The following is a 24,197-nucleotide window of genomic DNA, read 5'->3' on the forward strand; positions in this document are numbered from 1 at the left end:
CTCTTATTTTTGAAATGTGTATTTTTTTTTCTGTAATCTTTTCTCTAAATACTGCAACGGAGTATAATAAATCTATCGAATAACTATTTTTGGAAAATAGAAATAACCAGATTCATTCACACGCACAGAAAACGGAATTGTTCATATGCACGTGAAATGTTACGTTGCAAATCTCTCTTCTTTCGTTATGAACACAATTTCAGCATAAACTAACCTGATAATTAGGAGATTAAAACGCCGATATATAGCACTGTGTTGCAATTTCACACGGAATTCTATCTCCTTGGCAACGTAATAACAAACATATTTCCAATACCGTTTATTTGTTACCATATTGTGGTTAATCCTGTTATTGCCCCAAAATCCCCATTTTGGAGCAATAACTAATTAAATCAAACAATCAAACAAACTTAGCTTTATAAATTTAAATCGTATTTTCTACGTTAAATATTTGAATTTCAGAAACAATATCGTAGTAAAACCAACTATTCACGTCTCGTTTAAAACTAGAAAATTACAATCTATCCGTTTTACACGAAAGCAACCAATCCTGTTTTTTTTCAGTTCATTTATTGTAAAATTACAAAAACAAATTTCTATTTTGAAAAATTTATTGGTATAATTCCTTTTTTTCATACAAAACTTGTATAATGAATAAAAAAAAATTTATCGAGATAAGTTGTTCGGAAGATGTGATTTAGTAATACCATAGCCTGAAATTTTTAGTATATTTATTACGTTTTATACATTTTCTTAATTCGAAACATAAATAATGTTCGTATCACTACATCATATAGGTTTAAATAATAGGCAATTTATAATCTTTTTAAAACTAGTTCACCTTTTGATAAGTTTCATTAAACTTAGAGGCGAGCTTTACTTAACTAGAATAGCGATCCTCATATTGTTTATATAAGCATTAGTGCAGATATAAAAATTTTCTAGTAGTAAACTCAAATATTTTGCTAGAATACAATTCCTTTTTATAGAAAATGATACAGATATCGAATCATTTTCATAAGTTGACAAACTTTTATAAAAACATTTAATAATACAAACTAAATATAAAAGTGCTTAATGTAAAAATTAATAAAAATAATATTTATAATATTATTTTATTAGGAAATGAAAATAATCTAGATTGAGTCAAATTTATTTCTAACATAAAGGTTTTATTTTATTGTATTTATTTTTTAAATTTACGTTATTTACAAATATATATATATATATATCATATTATATCATATATATATATATATATATATATCATATATATATGTCATTTCTCGACTATAATCCAGATATTTTTTAATCCCAGTGAATATTTAATATTTTAAATACTGGCTTCCTCTGCGCGGTCATATTAGGCTACTGTCGCGATGAATATAGTTCGAATCCTGTGTGGATCTCCATGCTTTATCTCGGCCATCTTTTCCTATTCCTTAACCATGCAAATTGATCCAATTTCGGATCGGATTTATATCATGAAAGTGTAATTGCGAGAGGCCCATACGGCTTTCATTAATTAGGGTAGAGACTAAATCAATTTACTATTGTCACATTTTTTACAAGCTTTGAAATTTTTAATGGTTATTATCTTTTAAATTTTATTTATCATCAAGAAAATTAGTACTTAATTAATAAAAAAATACATAATTTATTTTTGTATGATGCAATATATATAATTAGAAATCGCAATCAAATACAGGATAGAAGTCAAAAATAATTTCTGAATTCATTATTATACATTATATTAGTCATAGAGTTATTTGAAAATTTTAAGAATTGTAATAAAAAAAAACTTTTTAAAGGAATGAATTTTTTAAAGCAACCAATTCTTTTGTTTAATAAAATAAATTATCTGTAAAATTACAAAATTTGTCAGTTAAACAATTTTAAAAGTGTAACTTCTAAATTTATATACGAGTGCAAACCGAGTCTACGTTTATACGTTTGTGACTAATTACATACACTTTTAGCTGGAACCGAAACAGTTGAATATAGTATGAAAGTGGAGAAAAAATATGCTTGTAAATTTAGATTTCAATACTTGTTAATTCGCAGTTAAATTTTTAGTATAATGAATATTTAATATAAAATGGTAAACGTAAAAATTAATTATATAATCGTATTACTTTATTATAGTTCCTTATTAAATTTTAATCCAGTTGTTTTTTAAATAAATGTGATAAAAACTTTGTAAATTATGTAATCCGAATAATTTTATTACGTAATTTAATAGTCTATTTTTATTAAGGTTACATAAATCATTGTAAATTTTAAATAACTTTTATAAATTTGTAATACAAAATTTATGAAGTTCGTAAAACGTGAGAATTTATCAAAAATTTGTGATGTTTTTCCATTAATTGTTATTATTTAATTTTATATTTAATTTTCATTGCTTTTGAAAATGATCCAGACAGAGTTAAAATGTTTAAACAACATAAAATTTAAATTTATTAAAAATGGATTTATTTATTCTTATTCTGGGAAAGAATGTGTATTAATTTAATTTATAAGCTGATTACGTTTATTGAATTGAATGCTAATTTACAAAAACAAAAACGAAATTATTTAATTTATAAGAAATGAAAAAATAAAATAAAATTTATTATTAAATCAAATCAGAAATTTGTGTCATTTAGTTGTGTTTTACAAATGATTTAAATCGAAGTTGAAAATTTATTTCTATTATTGTTTAATTGAATTGAATTTTAATTATTTTATTATTTATTTCTAATTTTGATGTGTTAACATCAAATTACATGGGAAATGAAAATTTATACAGGGTGACAATAATTAACCCGTACAAGTTTTTTGTATCATAAATTTATTAAAGAAATGAAAATTAGCAAAACAACAGCATATAACAGTGACAATACTTTACGTATTAATCGGATATTCAGCCAGTTTTAAAGTGGCCTACTTTTGCTTTGATGCAGAGCCCCAAACGCGTTTTGAAATTCTCAGCGATGGGCCGCGCTCTTCTGGAGACAGTTTGTCTCACTCTCAGCGCAAAGATTGCTTCAGCGACTCCAAACTTTCATGGCGCTTAGAACAGACCCTGGCCTCCAAAATGGACCACACACTGTAGTCCATTGGGTTCAGATTCGGCGAGTACGGTGGCCATTCCGCAGACGAGATGAAATCGGGAAAATGAGCCTTGCACACTCCTGAGTCTTCTTCGCCCTGTGTGTCGGCGCCGAGTCCTGCTGAAACGTCCATTTCGCACTGCCAAAATGCTGCTGAGCCCACAGAAGTACCACAGCCTCGAGAATGTCATGGTGGTACACATCTTGATTGATTTTGGCCTCTTGATCGACGAAAACAAGGGGTGTCTTGCCGCTCGCACAAATTCCGCCCCAAACCATGACTGACATTGGATTTTGTGATGTTCGATGACGGCTGAGCGTCCAGGAGCCCCCGCGGACCAGTTCCTGTCGTTTTGATGGTTGTACGGAGAAAAGCTTCTCGTCTGTGAAGAGAATGCACTCCCATTGTCGACCTGCGGCCCGACGCTTGAGTTAACGGGATCTTTGGAGTCTCACGCACTTGTTTTCATCGGTGAGGAGCTGAATCTTTTGGAACTTGTAGGGCTTGAGTACGAGTTCCTTTTTCGCCATTAACCGCACCGATTTGCGATTGATTCTGATCTCACGAGCAATTTTTCTCATGGAGACCTTCGCATGTCAGTCAACTCACTTTGTGATGATCTTGCGGTTCCTAGACGTGTTGACAGTGCGCTTTCTTCCACGTCCGGGACGGTCACCATTGTGGCCAAGCTCCTTGAATCGCCGAACTGCATCTGAGACTGTCATTTTTGGAACACCGAGCAGACGAACAATTTCACATTGATGCTTTCCTTGCCGGAATAGCTCCAAAATTGCACAACATTTGTTCGACACCATTAAAAAAATAAAGAACTAACCCTTATTACATCGAAAGTATATCTACACGGGCAGGAAATCATGGAGAATTAAACAATATTATGTAAATTGGTGACAGTAAAAAAGTTCAGGTGCAGCATTGCTACAAACTTTGTACGGGTTAATTATTGTCACCCTGTAATTAAAAGTTTAGAAAGCTTCCAATAATTTCGTTTCAAATTAAATATTAACAAATTAAGATGAAAATATATTATATTTTTTTTTCTTTTTAATTTGTTAAGCATATTTTAATTTTAGAAAATGATAATATTATTATTTTTCAGTCTTTAAAAATTAAAAATACAATAGTAATGTTCAATTTTATAGTAAAAATTTCAAATTTTCACTTTTATTAAGATAAAAACTAGATCATTCGAGGAAAGCAAAATTGTAGATACTTTATTTTATTAATATTATTATAATATATCAAATCAGTTTTTAAATAAAAATTTACTTATTTTAATAAAATATTTAACATCCTCAAATGCTAAATTATCATTTTTAATTGTTTAATTAACAATACAGTATATATTTTAAAGTAGAAGGCGTTCAGCCAATTACACCTCTAAGATAAACTTGATGTAGTCTGGATTATATATATGCCTATTCGTTTTCTTTACAGTTAAATAATTATAAGAATCTTTAGAAATCATTATATGCAATTGTCCATAAATTACGTAACACTGTTTTTATACTTTTCAACTACCATCCAACCCTCCCGTAACGCTTCATAACGTGTCGCACATACTCACCCTCGAAATTACATAATGCATATCCTAGATCGACTCCCTTAACTGCACTAAGGAATAATACACAGAATGGAGTATCATACAGTATATCACGTTATTTCATTAGGCTGCAATTTGAAAAAACTGTAGACCTATAAATTTCCATTGTCGTCTGTCCGTCCGTTCGTCTGTCTCTTCTTAATCTTGAGAACAGAGTTAGATAGATTAAAGTAGATACCAAACATTGGTAGAAAGCCCTATATTAACTATATACGAACTTCCGGTATAAACCGGAAATCACGTTATTTTAATTCAAATATTTTCCCCTGAAATGGAGTTAGATGACCGGACGACTCTATTGCTGACGGAAAAAGTATGATGTAAAGAAGCAAGACAATACAAATTTCAGGTGGAGAGCATATACAGTATTTTATATTAAAAAAATTATTAAAAATTGCGGCCCGACATTGTGACGATGTCACAATAAATAATTGCTCGTTAATTAAAGAAAGCAGTGGCATAAAAATTACAGTTTGCGAAGCAACTCTTCCAAAACAAAAACGAATTATTCCGTTACCCGAAGGCTGAGATTAGGTATACGTATGCTAGCATAAGCAACGATTTTGTAAACACCTACTCCTTGCAATTATCTATATACCCACCCATATCCGCGTTACGCAATTTATGAACAGCCCTATGTTAATAAAACAAAGAATAATTTAAAATTAATTGCATTGATGGCTATACGCGAGGAGGATTCTTGGGATAAAAAATTATGGTATATAAAATTTTTAATTAAAAAAGTAAGAAAGTAAATTTTAGAGAGCAAAATAGAACCGCACCTGTAACGGAATCGGATGCGCCACCATTATTATCGTCCGGAATACGAATCGTTTTTGTCTATACACACGAAAGTAATTAGGAAAGTGTTTATTAGATATATAACTATTCTCAAAATGTATGCAGATTACGACAACTTTCAAATAAAAATGTGCTGTAAGTACCCGAAATCTTCGATTAAATCTTGTAAGCGAAAGAGTGGTGACACTTCCGTTTTGTTGGCGTGCAATGCTAGACTTGTATGATTGACAGACTACAGATCACGTGTCGTAGATGAAACTCTGATTTTCATTGTCTACTAATGACATTTTTCGATGTTTATTCTTTTATATATATTTAGACGACTTAAAGTTGTCTATAACTTCACTTGATTTCACTGCATTACATTTGTATATCACATATTTAAAAACAGGAAAATGGAGATGTAAATTTTACAGAATTTTATATTTATACAAATGCAATTTTTTGTAAATATACTATTATCTGTAATGTGACTACATATCTGTCTCTATATAAGAAAATATTAAAGCCTATATAAGACAGAGAGAAGAAAATAAACACTTTTACAGTCACCACTTTTGAGAATCTTCAAGAATATCTCCAACTAAATTATGTTTGTAATACTGTATGTCTATAGGAATTTATATTTGTAGAATATTTAAAATAATGTTTGTAAAAAGTCGAATTGAATCCAAAACTTTCGCTAATAATCAAGTTTTTCTAAAAACATAATTAGAAAGAATATTAAAGTTTTGTGATCATAGAAATGTTTCAGAGATGAAAATTTGAAATCAAATAATACTGTATAATAAATATTTAAAAAAATATTTGTGTTAATGATGTTTATATTTTCATGTTTAACATATGATTTTATTTCTGCACTATATGATAAAAAACTCAAGTTTTTGTCAAATTAACTATGAAATATATCAATTTTTTCAGGAACGTTAATTGCGTCTGTGACCGTCTTATGCGGATGTAAAACGGAACATGCAAACAGAGCGAAGGCTTTTGGATATAACTTGTTGGCAGGGCTATTACAACTCATAACAGCTCCAGTCGTTATTGGATGGGTTTGGAGTATTATGTGGGGTATCACTTTTGTCAATATTAGCAGTAAGTATATTTTTATCATTTGAACAATGATTTTTAAAGCAGAGATTTGTGATTCTATTAAATTCTCTCTATCCACTAAATTTATTATGTTAATACTTAGTGTTTTTTTTTCTTTTATGTACTAATATGTGGAAATAAATCTCTTTATAGCTTTCTGCTTCAGTCATCGACAATAAAAGTTCACTTTACATGCTTATGAAGTTTGTTAGTATTATTAATTTATATAGAGTAGAATTGTTTCTACTCATATAATAAATAGGGGTGAAATGGGTCATACTCAATTTCCATTTGAGGTGAAATGGTATTATATGCTTTTCAATTATGATAATGGAACTAATTAAACGCATTAAAATGAACTCGCTACATTAAAATACATGTATCCCTCGTATAATACAACACTTCTACAACATGGCTTCGCTCTAACACGGTTGGAAAATTGGGGACATCCCTCGTACAACACGGTTTCCGGCACGGTTCGAGAATTCGAGAAATCGTCCGTACAAAATATCATAATTTTTAACTGTAAACACCGTTATTCGATTTTCTTTTGTTCAAATAAGCATACGTGTCGTCTGAAATTTGTCAACGTATTTTAGAATATTGAAATTTTTTATTTGTTTTGTGTCTTTCGTTAGGTTTACTTACTTAATAAAAACTGATAGTACAAGTTTTTCTTTCTTGTGCTATTAACCGGGTATCGTTGTCGTTGCTTTCAGACTTTTTCAAACAAAACACTGACAGACCGTTAAGATTGTCAGAGTTTTGTTTTTATAGATTAATCTTCGTTTCTAGTAAAGTTTATTTAAACATTTTTAGATGAATGCTATTAAATTTCTTTTAACCGTAGGTAGGTAATCATTCGTAAAAATAACAAACAAAATACGGCGGTATCTCAGTATTCGAACAACTTCTAAAAAAAATCACTCAGTATGCGACTGAGTGACAAACGCGATTCGCTAGAACAAATTTTCGATTAATAACATATTTTTTATTTTCTAATCTATAAGAAAAATTTTATGATAAAAATAAAAAATACGAAAATGTTGGTGATACTTCTGATCAAGATCAACGAAAAATCTTAGATGACGACGATACTTTGTAAAAAAGAAAACTTCCTCATTTAACTAAAATTAATATTAACGCGTAAGCATTAAGAGCATTAAGCACCGTTGTAATGCATTTACCGTTGTAATGCAAAAAACCGTTCTAATGCATTTACAGCATAAATGACAAATTTTTAATTTGCCATTTATGCTGTAAAGAACATGATGACACGAAACCACATTTGAGTTATTTGGATGATTATATAAAATTTATCGATATTTGTTTACATTTAGTCTGTGTTTCTCCGTCTGTTTTTGTGTCGTTAATATCTTCCAATTATTTTTTACACAATTATCTATCTCGTTGTTTTATAATTAACATTGACATATAAATATTCATTGGAAAACAGAATATAAAACAACCGTTTATTTTGAAAAATAGCTGTAGTAAGCATTCGAACAGTGAAAATTTAAATTAGTACGTTGAATTGCTCTTGTTATTCTTTCATTGTAATGCGTTCATCCAATTTTTTATAATAATTTTAACATATATAAAATTTAAAAAGAAAAAACACTTTTACATTACTACAATGCACTTAAACACAGGAATCTGAAATTATTTACAAATAGGATTACTGACTAAATTATATTTTTGTTTGTGTTTTTCGGGATTGGATGGGTGATGTAGGGATTGAGCATATATTACTACAATGTAGACTACACGTACGCTTCTAAAATATCAATGTCCAATTGATATTAATGATTAAATTCTACTGTTGGTTATGTTTATCGGGTTTCAGGGTGAGAAGAATGACGGGAATGAGGCCACCCCTCTAAAACATCATTAAAATGCATTGTCATCAGACTTTGGCAAGTCTTCAAAGTTTTGGCCCTCTATCTTAATTAGATGTGGATGAATTTGAGTTGAGAGATTGGGGGGTTTGATACAAAGCAGGTTAAATAAAAGCGTTTAACAATTAATAACAATAATAATATTCAACATAATTCAAAATAAGCTTCTGCTCTGTATTATCAATTAATTTGCAATAAATGTATATATAAATCCCCCTACTGAGGAGGACTTTTGAACAGGCCGAAATGTATTCTGGGAAATTTTGTATTGATTGAATAAAAAATCGAAAAAAGATGTGTGGTGAATCTGTAATAATAACAGAAAAGCAAATGAGGAGGTTCGTAGTTATTTATTGCAAATTAATTCAACATAATTATCATGTTGAGTATGACGCTCACGATCAACTTTTTATTATATTCAATAAAAAATAAAAACTTATTTATTAATCTATATATATAAAGGAAAATGTTCGTTTGTTTGTTCGCTATGCTCACCTAGGCCGCTGAACCAATTGCTACGAAACTTGGCAGTTACGTTAACTTACTTTTAACTTACATAATGCCGTACATGTCGCCCCAGAATATTGATAGAATTTCTGTATAGCAATCAATTTCTATTTACATCCGATTTGCTGAGTTAACATGTACCATCTATTGGCAAAATTTTTTAAAATAATAAATTAAATATAATTTATAAAAAAAATGATATAATTTAAATATATATATATATATATATACTATATTCATTTAATTACTGCGACAATGATATAGCACGAAGTGGACGCTCTATATCATTCACTTCGACTGGATCACGTGCATCCAGTCGAAAGTGTTACACTGAAAATTATATAAGTATTAGGTTTTCCACTTCTAACAACTCGGGTTCTTTTCATTTCTAAGTGGCACTTTCTTAATTCTAATAATTTTTTTTATAGACTCGCTATTGACGAGGACATACTTCCCATGTAGTTTATAGGCATTCCAATAATATTCTTAAAATGTATTTTACCACATACATTTTTGAAATTTACGATTAATAACACTGGATGTAACAATTACTGCAACGGGTACTTTTATAAACCCGGGCAACGCCAGGTGTCACAAGCTAGTAATTAATAAATAATAAAATAATCAAATAAAAGTTAATAAACATTTTATTAATAAACTAATAAAATTAATATGAGTTATATTTGTACGCCTACGTATATTTGTAGTTTCTTATTATAAATATTATTATTATTCATTAAAAAAAAAAAAAGATAATTTCGAAGATAGCCATTATTCCTTTACTCAACTTAGTTTTCAAGTACGTCGGGAAACACGCAATCCAAAACACATTATATCCTAATTTTATTTAATAATTTAAATTACTTTTGATTTATTTTTTTTAGAATTTGTTTCTAAGATCATCGGGATATAGACCTATATAAATGTAGGAATGAAAATTTCATTCTTACATTTATATCCTAAATTTTTATATTGAAAATTTATATGTTAGAATACTAGAATACATTAACTGTTGCATATTAAGTATTATTCGTGAGTCTGGAATGAAATAAAATGCTCTCGATCGAAGCGGAGATAAGTAATCGCTAATATTCTACATAAATGTTAAATTCATTTACGAGGGCTATTTTTTAAATAAGGTCCGTTTGTGAATGAAAGTGAGAATAATGCGCAATCACGGCAGTATGCATGCGCTTCTGCTTCGAGCAAGCTTGGCGCGCGTTTTGACGCCATTTGCAGCCATATCGTCTGTCTGTATGCTGAGCTGTAGAAGTTTAAAATGTTTAAGAAAATTGAGTCTCCCGCCGACTGTGAAATACGATCTGTTATTCGATTCTTGAATGCAAGAAACTTGGCAGCAGCGGAAATTCACCGTCAGATTTGTGAAGTTTACGGTGATAATGCTATGAGTGACAGTAAAGTTCGAAAATGGGTAAGAATGTTCAAGGATGGGCGAGTTAATGTGCATGATGAGCCACGCCCTGGCCGACCTTCTCTGATTTCTGAAGATTTGATTCGTGATGTGGATAACAAAATTCGAGAGAACCGACGATTCACGATTTCAACGTTATCAATTGAATTTTCACAGATTTCAAGATCAGTTTTGTATACCATTGTTTCGGAGAAACTGAATTATCGAAAATTGTTTTCTCGGTGCGTTCCAAGACTGCTTTCTGACGATCACAAAACAAAAAGATTGGGCAGTGCTTTATCGTTTTGACTCGATACGATCATCCACACAGTCCAGACCTTGCACCCAGTGATTTTCACTTGTTTCGATACTTAAAGGAGTTCCTTGATGGTCAACATTTCAACGACGAAGAAGAAGTGAACTGTAGTCGTGGATTGGGTCGATTTTTTGAATTCCGACTTGACAGGCGGCAGATTTCTTTGAAATCTGCCGCCTGTCAAGTCGGAATTCAAAAAATTGTTGAGCGGTATGACAAATGTTTAAACAAAATGGAAATTATGTAGAAAAGTAGATAAAAGTATGTAGAATATGAAAAAAATATATATTTTAACGATATTTACAGTATTTTTCTTCTTATTAAAAAACGGACCTTATTTAAAAAATAGCCCTCGTAGTATGGAAAGAATTTAACTCGGCATATTCCCATTGATTCTTATTTATATAAATTTATATTTCATTTTACACTGTATGTTTTGTTACTTATTGCTTCACTGGCTCCAACATTATTAGTACTTACGTAGATATCTACTTTAAGAATATATAAAAACGTTAATTTTAATGTTAAATATTCAAGAATAAACTCAGTTTTAATACTGCCATGGCTTTTTTCTAAGAAAACTTGATACGGTTTCAACTGTAAACCACAATTAAACAATATTTTAATATAATGGTAAAAGAATTTCGTTTATGAAAATTATTTTTCTCATAATAGGTTTATGACCATTTTTTTAAAAAAGGCCACTAATTTAACTAGTTAAGTATCGCTGCATCAGCCTGTAGTAGCAACGAAGCTGCTCGCACTTTATTGTCGGAACGTAGTGACGACTAATACTTGACTTCGTGCATTCCTTGTCAACAAAATAACTCTGGAATGAGTTGTCCGATCTTGATGAAATTTTCTAGGACGACTCATCATCACTCAAGGATGAACTGATGAAAATTTCAACTCTCAAAAATGATCCGTTTTTGTAGAACTGAAGATAGGGGGTTTTTCTTCAGTATGGATCATTTTTGAGAGTTGAAATTTTAATCAGTTCATCCTTGAGTGATGATGAGTCGTCCTAAAAAATTTCATCAAGATCGGACAACTCATTCTAGAGTTATAATGTTGATAAGGAATGCGTGAAGTCAAGTGTTAGTCGCTTTCTGCACGCACGTGTAGAAGCGTCATCTAGTGGTCGGAAAATATGACAAGCATTAAAACAGTAATTTTGAAAGGTAAATGTTATCGCTAACTAGATACACAACGAATATAAAGAATATTTATACAATAATAAGTTTAAAAATGATTGGTGCAAGAATGCTTTGCATGATCGAGAGAAGTTTGAGGGAGATAAACCCCGAGAAAGATGAGTCGTTTGGTGGTTTCTTTATATATTTGTTTGGTGATTTTCGTCAGCTTTCTCCTGTTAAAGATACTCCTCTCTACTCGAGTGTTTTTTACAATGTAATGTCCCAACACGGTAGGGACCCTGTTGGGACATTACATTACATTTGCATATGATTCTTTTGAGAAGTTCATTGAACTTAGTAATTCTCATAGACAAAATAGCGCAGATAGTTCCTTCACAGATGTCTTACAACATCTAGCTTCGGGTGATTTCTCTGATACAGATCTGAACATTCTGACGACAATAAATCGAGCCTATTTATCCAGAGATGAACTTGATCAGTTCCAAACGGCAGTAGAGCTATATCCAACAAACGAGCAAGTTAAACAAAGCAACGAAGACTACTTGCAGTCAACTGGTGCCCTCTTGCTTATATAGCATCTGAAAACACTCCAGATATTCGCCTTCGTCCAAAGATGACTCAGCTCTTGGTCTCTCCAAGTATTTGTATCTCTCAGTTAATACCAGAATCATGCTGAGAGTCAACTTATGGGTGGAAGGAGGTCTCGTCAATGGTTCACTAGGATACGCTACATTATATATGCTCCTAATACTCGCCCTCCAGCTCTTCCTCTGTTTATTTTAGTGGAATTCGATAGCTATCAAGGACCTTTCATCTATGGTAATCTGTTTCCAATAATCCCCATAATACGCTCTTCGAACGATGGCAGTATATTGCGATCTCGTAGACAGCCCTTACCTTAGCATACTCGATGACTATAGATAAATCACAGGGATTAACTCTTCCAAAAATCAAAATAGATATAGGGAAAAAGAGACAGCTATCGGTCTTACCTGTGTTACATTGAGTCGAGTGAAAAAAATAACTGACTCAGTATTTTTAAAGAGTTACAATAAAGATCGCTACGAGTCAATCTGTAAGTCCAAGGCCCGTAGTGATAGCCAGAATTTCGTGAGACGTTCGCATAGCAATTAATTAATGGCTTATTCTGCCCTTATATTTGTACCTTTAAATGATCCAATAGAAATCAAATATATTGTTGAGAACGAATGATTCTGTGTTTCTTTTTCCCCCATAATCTAGAAAATAAAGGTGCGAGCAGCTTCGTTCCGACTACACGTTGATGCAGAGTTACTTAACTAGTTTTGTAGATTATGAGGGAAAAAAGAAACACAGAATCATTCGTTCTCAACAATATATTTGATTTCTATTGGATCATTTAAAGGTACAAATATAAGGTCAGAATAAGCCATTAATTAATTGCTATGCCAACGTTTTATGAAATTCTATCACTACGGGCCTCGGACTTACAGATTGACTCGTAGCGATCTTTATTGTAACTCTTTAAAAATACTGAGTCAGTTATTTTTTTCACTCGACTCAATGTAACATAGGTAAGACCGATAGCTGTATCTTTTTCCTTATATCTATTTTGACTTTTGGAAGAGTTAATCCCTGTGATTTATGTATAGTCATCGAGTATGCTAAGATAAGGGAAAACTGTCTACGAGATCGCAATATACTGCCATCGTTCGAAGAGCGTATTATGGGGATTATTGGAAACAGATTACCATAGATGAAAGGTCCCTGATAGCTATCGAATTCCACTAAAATAAACAGAGGTAGAGATGGAGGGCGAGCATTAAGAGCATATATAATGTAGCGTATAGTTCCAGTGGCGTAGCGTGGCTGTCAGCCGCCCGGCGGAAGAAAATTTCGCCGCCCTTTATTTAGGTATCTCAATTTAAAAGGGTAAAATATACAGTAATTCTAAAGAACTTTTCGGCAAGAACAATCATCATTATTGTGTATTCTACAGGTTCAAATTTTTACAAGATATTATTATTTATTGTGAAATTTTGCCGCCCCTAAAAGTGCCGCCCGAAGCGGGCCGCCCCTGCCGCCCCCACTACGCTACGCCACTGTATAGTTCCTAGGAATCCATTGACGAGGCCTCTTTGCACCCATAAGTTGACTCTCAGCATGATTCTGGCATTAACTGAGAGATACAAATACTTGGAGAGACCAAGAGCTGAGTCATCTTTGGACGAAGGCGAATATCTGGAGTGTTTTCAGATGCTATATAAGCAAGAGGGCACCAGTTGACTGCAAGTAGTCTTCGTTGCTTTGTTTAACTTGCTCGTTTGTTGGATATAGCTCTACTGCCGTTTGGAACTGATCAAGTTCATCTCTGGATAAATAGGCTCGATTTATTGTCGTCAGAATGTTCAGATCTGTATCAGAGAAATCACCCGAAGCTAGATGTTGTAAGACATCTGTGAAGGAACTATCTGCGCTATTTTGTCTATGAGAATTACTAAGTTCAATGAACTTCTCAAAAGAATCATATGCAAATGTAATGTAATGTCCCAACAGGGTCCCTACCGTGTTGGGACATTACATTGTAAAAAACACTCGAGTAGAGAGGAGTATCTTTAACAGGAGAAAGCTGACGAAAATCACCAAACAAATATATAAAGAAACCACCAAACGACTCATCTTTCTCGGGGTTTATCTCCCTCAAACTTCTCTCGATCATGCAAAGCATTCTTGCACCAATCATTTTTAAACTTATTATTGTATAAATATTCTTTATATTCGTTGTGTATCTAGTTAGCGATAACATTTACCTTTCAAAATTACTGTTTTAATGCTTGTCATATTTTCCGACCACTAGATGACGCTTCTACACGTGCGTGCAGAAAGCGACTAACACTTGACTTCACGCATTCCTTATCAACATTATAACTCTAGAATGAGTTGTCCGATCTTGATGAAATTTTTTAGGACGACTCATCATCACTCAAGGATGAACTGATTAAAATTTCAACTCTCAAAAATGATCCATACTGAAGAAAAACCCCTATCTCCAGTTCTACAAAAACGGATCATTTTTGAAAGTTGAAATTTTAATCAGTTCATCCTTGAGTGATGATGAGTCGTCCTAGAAAATTTCATCAAGATCGGACAACTCATTCCAGAGTTATTTTGTTGACAAGGAATGCACGAAGTCAAGTATTAGTCGTCACTACGTTCCGACAATTAATTAAATTCATATACGAGTACAATGATTTTTATTTACTACTAGCAGACCCGGCCACGCGTTGCTGTGGCTCAAAATGTATCTATTATAAATGTATAACGCCTCCCCCGTTAGGGGAATTTCAAAAAATCTCTTCTTAGTGTACATTCTCTTGACATACCCTATTAAAACGCAATCAAACACGCATCTAAAATAGTATAATAAAAGTCGAGTTTTTCGCGGTAAGCCTTAATCCTGTCCCTCTCCCCCGCAGGGAAATATCGAAAAATCCCTTTTTAGTGTATATTCTGTTGACGTAACCTATTAAAACGCAATAAAAACGCAAAAAACCGCATCTAAAATACTATAAATAGAAGCCGAGTTCTTCACAGTAAGCCTTAATCCTGTCCCTCTCCCCCGCAAGGGATTATCGAAAAATCCCTTTTTAGTGTATATTCTGTTGACGTAACCTATTAAAACGCAATTAAAAACGCAAAAAACCGCATCTAAAATACTATAAATAGAAGCCGAGTTCTTCACAGTAAGCCTTAATCCTGTCCCTTTCCCCGCTGAGGAATATCGAAAAATCCCTTTTTAGTGTATATTCTGTTGACGTAACCTATTAAAACGCAATTAAAAACGCAAAAAACCGCATGCAAAATAGTATAATAAAAGTCGGAGTTCTTCACAGTAAGCCTTAATCCTGTCCCTCTCCGTCGCAAGGAAATATCGAAAAATCCCTTTTTAGTGTATATTCTGTTGACGTAACCTATTAAAATGCAATAAAAAACGCAAAAAACCGCATGTAAAATAGTATAATAGAAGCCGAGTTCTTCACGGTAAGCCTTAATCCCGTCCATCTCCCCCCAGTAGGGGGAATTTAGACGTGTATATTATATACAAACACTTGCGTATTCGAATGCAACGTTGTGTCAAAATTCAAAAGGAATCGGTAGGAACAAACAAACGTTATATTTTATTTATATAGATAGATAGAAAATGATCTGCTTTAGTCCATTCTAACAGAAAAGCATAATGCCTCACAGAAAAGCCAACTTAGGTTGTCAGAAGTTAGCGCCATCTGTTGGACATGAAAGCCTTAATCCATATATAAATATATTTTTGAAAGGGGGGAAATAGTGATCTTCACATATGCCACAAACCCTCGCGGGAGTGTATTAAACAACTTCCCAAAGTTTCATGGCAATCGGATAAATAGTGTGGTAATGCATGAAGGACAGACACACAGACACACACACAGACAAACATACATTCGTTTTTATATATATATAGATGATCAATATCATATAATTTTATTAACAATATTTTTTTTAATAGATAATAATCAAAGTTGAATGTTTATTAGTGTAACAAAAAATTGATTTAGGAGATTCGAAAGATGTAAGTAGAGAAGACATAATGAAACTTGAAAGAAGAAACCTATATTTCATTGATTTATTGATCGTAACAATTGAAGATAATCCATCTATTGTAATAAAACACATACAGGAAATTATTCGAAAAAGTACTACAAAAATCACTCATAAATGATAAAAACCTGACAAAAACTATATATATATATAATTTATTTTATGTGCAATATTGAGAGGAGCTATTTTTATTCAACATCAGTAAATAAATATTTGTATTAATTAACCTAAATGAACAGAATTGTTTTGAATGTAATTATTACAATTTCGACTCTATTCACTACTATTATCAATTTAGCTTACCATGAAAAGAGTCCCGAAAGAAAGAGTCGAATTTTAGTATCTACGATACAATTAGAAATTAGGAAGACATAAACTAACTTTTAAACATAAGTATTTTAATTAATTAATGCTTCGTAGTCTTTTAAATGTTATTTTATTAGTATTAGTCTATTGTGACTATACTGTCATCTATTAATAGGACTTATTATACTGATTTAACTTGCGGATGAAATTAGAGAGATTGAATCAAGAGAATAAACTTTTATTGATATTTGCACCTGGCAAATAAAAGTTTATTCTTTTAAACCAAGAGACTGATTCAATCTCTCTAATTTCATCCGCAAGTTAAATCAGTATAATAAGTCCTATTAATAAATGACAGTATAGTCACAATAGACTAATAGACTAAAACTAAGTATTTTAATATTGAAATTTATTTAACTAAGATATGTAATTATAATAATTAAATTTATATAATTAGTAAATAAAGTGTAAGTATCATCATCATCATCATCATCATCATCATCATTTATTGTCCATTGGGAATTTCTTCCCTATTACAAGGGGGTTACATTTACATTGTTTACTTGTTTTTTACTTTACAATACTTTTTGATTTTATTAATTTACACCTATTTTTCCGCAAATACATTCCAAACATTTTAATTTGAATCTTACAATTTTATTGTTCTATTTCATTAATAATAGCATATTTTAATACTTCATTAGTGTTAGTGTGTTTTGTTTTTATAAATGTCGATTATTTTACTAAAATAGTTATAAATTTTATATAAGTCTTTTTTACTCATTTTGTTGAAGTTTTTTAACAATTCCATTAGCGAGTTGCATTTATAAGTTCGAGCTATGTCATAGTGTTCACGAATATCGTTTAATTTTGTACATTTTAATATTAAATGATAAGGTGTTAAATCGTCGGAGTTACATAAGAAACATTTTGTTGATAAGCTTATATAAGTGTTGTTAACACACAGCGAATATTTATTTAAACGAAGTTGTGCTATAAGGCGTTTTACATTCAAATTTACCGAATACAACATATATGATTGAACTGATGGTATTTTAAATATATCTAAGTACCACGGATGATATTTACTGCTATATAGGGAGAGCTGATCTTTGTTTATGGATTGTGCCATAGCTGAGTTCAAAAGTAGTGAGTAACCTGTTTTCCAATCTTGAATGTTATCTTGAAATAGTAGTTCTGATACTCCAAAAGAGTTGAAGATAGTTTTTAATTTGTTATGCCATAGATGTTTATTTTTTTGAAGTTTACTTTGCTTGATGTTTTCATGATATAGAGCAATCAAATTGTTATCACTATTGAATTTGAGTCTGTAATAAAATTTAATGATTCGTTTTAATATAAACGGGAAGGACCATATACGATTGGTTTCATGACGTAGTGCATATCCGGGTATTGTCCGTTCTAACTGAAATAATCTGCGTAGATAGTAAATATGAAATAATTCTAATTTGGAGAAATAATCCAAGCTCCAAATGGGACTGGCGTAAAATATCATAGGATTAATAATCGAATTGTAGAGTTTCATGTGTATTCTTAAGTCAGAAGTTTTCAATCTGCTGCATAAAAACAAAAGATTATCGATTGCTTGTTTGACTTTATTGTTGAGTTTAGAAATGTGCGATTCAAATGTTAAATTCCAGTCAAAGTTAATTCCTAGGTAATTTATCTCATTGACAGTTTGTAGCAAGATATTTTCATGATAAATTTTTGTTTCGTTAACAGATATTTTACTGTTGTTCCGAAAAATAATTATTTTAGTTTTACTTGGATTAACTGCTAAATATTTAGACTTAAAATGCGAATTTAATTGATTGATTTTCCTTTGGAGAGAAATTTTTGTCGGTGCTACCACAACCAAGTCATCAGCAAAGAGAATATAATGAAATGCTTTATTGCCTATAACTATACCATCGTTTACTTCAGAAAAAAGATTATCTATATCTTTCAAATAAAAGTTAAATAAATGTGGAGATAATGGATCTCCTTGAAGAATACCACGTGAATGCGTTAATGGTGGAAGAATGTTTTTACCATGCTTAATCTTTATTTTATAATTTTGAAATAGTATTGATATTGTTCCTATAAATTGAGAACTAGCACCACTCTTTTTAAGTTTTTGTTGTAAAAATGGTACATATTACTGAATCGAATGCCTTTGTAATATCTATAAAGGCAGCATACACTTTTCTATGTTTTTTTACGAGATATATTTAAATAATCATTAGCAAGGTAAATATCGCAAATTCGGTGCCTTTATTTTTTGTATAAGCAAATTGAAATTCTGCTTCTAACTCGTTGATTTTGATCCAATGTTGAAATTTTTTTGCAAGTATCAAGGTAAAACATTTTCTAAGTGTAGATAACAAAGCTATAGGTCTATAGTTTTCTGGAGCCATCTGGTCTTTCTTTTTATAGATCATCGTCATGATTATGGAATTCAAAAATTCAGGATAGGACAATGTGCTGTACATAGCATTGAATATTTTCAATAATTAATAAAGTGTAAGTATTATTAATAATTGGAATTATAATTCGTATTAGTAATAAAGCTATTAAATCAATCCGAAACATTCCTAAATGATTACATTTGTTTTAAGTGATATTATTTATAAACAAGTAGTTAACAGACTATGAGATCAGAAATATTCTGGGATTTGATTCATCCTATCTCTATTCTCGGAGATGTACTCTCTCATTATAATAATTTGATACGATGGTAAAATCTACTAAAGTTATTAAGTGTATAAGAATAATTGATTAATTTCAACTTACACACCGATCAATTTATAATTATACATTATTATGGTTTCAAAATTTTACAAAAATGCACATTGGAAAAACAAAATCTTCATACGTATTAGTATATAGGTCTACTGTACTATGGAAGAGGAATTTAAAGTTAGGTAATATAAAGGTTACTCTCTAAAAGAAAAAAGTTTTAGTTTAATAAATAAAATAATAATTACTTAATTTAAATTCTGTATTTATATTAAAATAAATTTATTAACGAGTAATTACTATTGTTTCTTGATCGATTGTCTGTTACATTTTATAATCTCTTATTACCTTATTTTCCGATATCGAATAAGGGTAACTTGAAAATTATCATCATATCTTAATCTGTAAGAATACTTCGTAATGTTTAAGATGTGAATAAACAATTTATTTAATTTTTTACTGGTTCTGTTATATATAACAGAGGAAAAGTATTGCGATGGCCAATGACCCCTCAAGATTGTTATATTTTCGGACTCGGGACCTTCAACCGTCGAGAAATGCAAAAAATTTGGGGTTTTTTTCTTTTTTTCTGTATGTATGAATGTTAGAGTGTGTGTGTGTGCGTGTGCGTGTGTGTGTGTAGGGGGCACGATTTTGTTCACCCACATTGAAGCTAAAGACTCCCGTGCTTTTTGTCGAAAATTTATGAAATTTTGCAGGGAGGTTTGTATATTACGGGATTGATGCTACTAAATTTTAATTAAAGGTCGAGGAATGGGGCGATATTGAGGGTCGTGTGTCATATCTCGTGTGAGGTCGGACTTAATGAAGATTTTATTTGTTATTAGCATTTACAATTTTTTTATAAAACTCTTCCCTACTCTAAAAATTAAGTCTTTTGCTATTTTCTAATAATTAATGATATAAAAAGTTTTTAAATAAAATATCACAACAGATAACGCCGCACACAGTTTTAAATGTTGTCGGGAAAGTTAAGCAACTCGTTGCTGGATTTTTTATCCTATGTTTTGTGTATTAGGTAAAGTATCCTAGACTTTCTCCTAAAAAAAACCAGAAAAAACAAGTTTATTGAGTTACAACGAATATTTAGGCTACATCAAATCTATGTGATTCATATGATTATATTTTTTATAAATATATGACAAGTAAAAAACATTTTATTTTGAAGTGTTCGCTACTGTTAAATTCTCTGTTTGATAGCTACAAAATGTAATGTAAATGTTATAATAAAACATCAGATAATCATTGATAATGTAATATTAGCCGATGTGAATATATAGTCTACATCAGATATCGATAGTAGGTAGCTTGAAGTAAATTATAGGTATACGTATTCTTGAAATTTCTTAGTTCGTCTTCTGCCCAAGACCGTTTTCTTCTAATTTTTCCTTCTCAATTTCGAGTCGAATAAAAAATTCGACTCGAAATTGCTACGAGATTGGTGATTTCACATTTAAAATGATTTAACTTTAATCAGAATTTAAAAATTAATTTATTTCTGTTCTGAAATTTTTTTTAGACTAAAGTTAATTTGAAAAAAAAAATGTATTAAAACAATGCGATAAGAGCATTTAATATAATAAAATTTATACTGATTTATTACAAATCTATCTTTATTAAAACTTAGGAAATATATAATGTAGTAGCTGCAGTTTGATGTTATGCTAGCATTAAAGTTCATATTCTTTTGATAGTAAGAGTGAAAAATAGAAAATAGTAAAATTGAGTATTATTACGGATAATTTTGATAAAAAAATTTCATAAATTCAATATACGAAATTATTTCATCGATATTAATTCATACATTAATAAAATAACAATCCTGGTTCTTTTCTATGAATTCAAAACATTCCTATCTAAATTTCATTAATACTTCTAGTCAATAGTTTATTATATTTATATTAATTAAAAATCATTTTATTAATTTTAATTATTTAATATATATATAATTACATAAATTAGACAGTTTTAAAATCTACACAAAAGTATTGTTTTAAAATTTTATATTTTGGTAGTCTTCATAAAAAAATCTTAAATATTGAAAGAACTTAGTTAAATAAATAAATATATGTAATCATATTAATCTATTGTTATAAAAATATGTAGACACAGGTAGATATTTTTTAGTTTTGGCGACTGTAAGCATTCAATCTGTCGATATTTTGAGCGTGTTCGGAACAGAAATAATCTCGTTGGCACAATAGAAGCCAGTTTTTATATTGTATACTGTAGTAGCTACACTTTCCAAACTGGATTTAAGCTTATTCTGACATATAAGTTACTATCGAGTTGCCAATGTAACTTGGAAAGAAGTTTGACCGGCTTCATATAAATATGCGAAACCGTGTCAATACTTTTATAGTTTGTTTAGGATAAAAATGTGATTCTGCTATAAATCTTCGGTTTGCAAGGAAATGCAGATTACACAATTAAATCGTGCTATACTCTAAATGTGTGTGGTATTTTCAAATCTTCATTTCATCGTTTATTAAATATTGCTATCAAAAAGTTCCGAAATTACGAAACATTAAAACAAAAATTTTATGCAGATTTCGTCGATTTATTTTTAAAGTTTTAAAAATAATTCATTTTGTTTATTATTACAGCATCGAAGGACCTTCAAGAGTGTATAGTTGCCGCTCAGGTTTGAGACTTTACTAGGAATGTGTCCATTTGCGAATTTTTACAAGAAAAGATATCACCGAGAACTTGGCGTCCAGGCTACTGATTTAACCACCAAGTATCACCCATATCCACCACAAATAATGCCTATTGTCTCGTCACGCCGACCAACCTCGAATTTTCTCGCCGTCGAAAAGTGGCGAATTCCCAAATAAATAGATTACATCTTTTTCTTCGATTAAAAATGCCATCGTTCGACTTATTTATATTTTTCATTCGTAAATCTTCGAGCAATTTAATTACCAGAGATCTTTACCCAAAGATGCAGTGACGCCATCCGGTGTCGAAAAATGAAATTGTTTGAATAGATGTGTAACTGACAAAAATGGGCCCAGTGTGAAACCTATAGATCATCGGAAGGACGAGAATCGAATCGTACAACCTTTCGTCGTATCCTCATGAGAATATCACTTTATTTTCTGTTTTAAATGCTCCGAATTCGTATCGGTCTTTCATAATATAATTCGCGCCTCGATTCCTCCATTGTAAAAATTATTTGTTGTCATTTCACTATTTTAATAACATGACTTTTTTGTAAATTATTCGTTCGAATGTCTTTGGTTTATTTGATTTATGTCATAATGTAATTTGTGTTTTATTCTGCGGATTATCGGAAATATACCTCACTTTAGAACTACATCAAAGGCGACGTATAACCCCAAATAGCGCTAAATTGCGAGTCTAATAATTTAGAAGCCTTCCCAAATACATTAATTTAAATCGGGCATTATATAGTAAATGCTTTAGTATAATTTATAGTGAGCGACATTTCCGATGGATCTTGAAATTTTCTACAACCACCTTTTATTGTACAATGTGTTATCATGAAAGGAACATCACGGTCTGTTTATAATATGATATTTAAGTATGTCACGATATTGTAAAATAATTTTTTTGTTTTTCCATTTTATGTTCTATATTCGATAAAATAAAAGCTTGGACAAAAACTAAAAGCTTTCATATTGTATACGTGCATCTAACACTCATACCTTAAGAAAATTGAAAAAATGTTGTGTCGCTGATTGCTTAATGTGCTGTTGTGATTTGAACAGAAATATAATCAAACACAATTCCCAAATTTATCTACAGTGATAATATTTTTGCAAGCATTGTGTCAATAGATTTTAATTTAATAAATTATGCTTCCTAATCATTAGTGACTTTTGTATTCCAGTAATGGTACGTATAAAAAGAACGATAATTGCATACTTATTAGCAATGGCTATTAAATTATACTCTCGATTAATGTGGTGCGATAAAGTGTTAAGATAATGTACATATAAACCATGGGCGTCCGCAGAAAATTTTCCGGGAAGAGTAAAGTTTGGAGACAGATAATTTTGGGATTTTTCTCATAAGTAGATTATAGAATACAATATTGCATCAATACAAAAAGACAGACAAAGCGTTCCATGCTGAGGGTGTAAGGTTCCATATCTCAATTACTTTTACAATTATAATTTGTGGAATTTTTTACTCGATCCTGGGGAGGTAAGGTCCGACCACGCTGTAAACTATACAGAGTATTCACTTTAACATTTATCCGGGTGCAAAAAATATCTTTCCAGAATTGCACGAGTATATGCGTGTGGTGCATTAGTTACACCGCAATGTTTAGAGCAAAATAAATTAATTCATTCAAAATAGGAACATCTGTAAACCAAAGCAATAGATAAATTTTCTCATCTCTCTCGAGCAAAAAGATAACGGTAAGAAATCACTTTAAAACGATTTAGAATAACGTGCATATTGTAAAGCTTGCAGTGCCGCGTGATAAATATTATGGCAGTTACTCTATTCCGGGAAAATTTGTCAGTCCATAAAATGTGCTCGAGCAGGTTCGGTTTTTCCTGGCTTAAATTTAACGTCGTATTTCACCTGTCAAATCTCTGCGCATTATTCACTGCACGTTTCAGATAGCAGTTGAATCGATGCGTAT

General features: G+C 30.9%; 1 protein-coding gene across 1 annotated transcript in view; it reads left to right on the forward strand.

The window, feature by feature from the left end:
- LOC136985326 (protein stum homolog) overlaps positions 1-23,414 on the forward strand; it is a 67,166-nt gene extending 43,752 nt beyond the window's left edge. The window contains exons 2-3 of the mRNA XM_067282592.1: positions 6,440-6,613; positions 22,183-23,414. Coding sequence (XP_067138693.1) covers positions 6,440-6,613; positions 22,183-22,226 — 218 coding nt within the window. The 3' untranslated portion in view covers positions 22,227-23,414. The remainder of the gene's footprint in view (positions 1-6,439; positions 6,614-22,182) is intronic.
- The last annotated feature ends 783 nt before the right edge of the window (positions 23,415-24,197 follow it).

The sequence above is a fragment of the Centruroides vittatus genome, unplaced genomic scaffold (genome assembly GCF_030686945.1).
Source record: "Centruroides vittatus isolate TY-2023 unplaced genomic scaffold, ASM3068694v2 contig_958, whole genome shotgun sequence".
NCBI lineage: Eukaryota > Metazoa > Arthropoda > Arachnida > Scorpiones > Buthidae > Centruroides > Centruroides vittatus.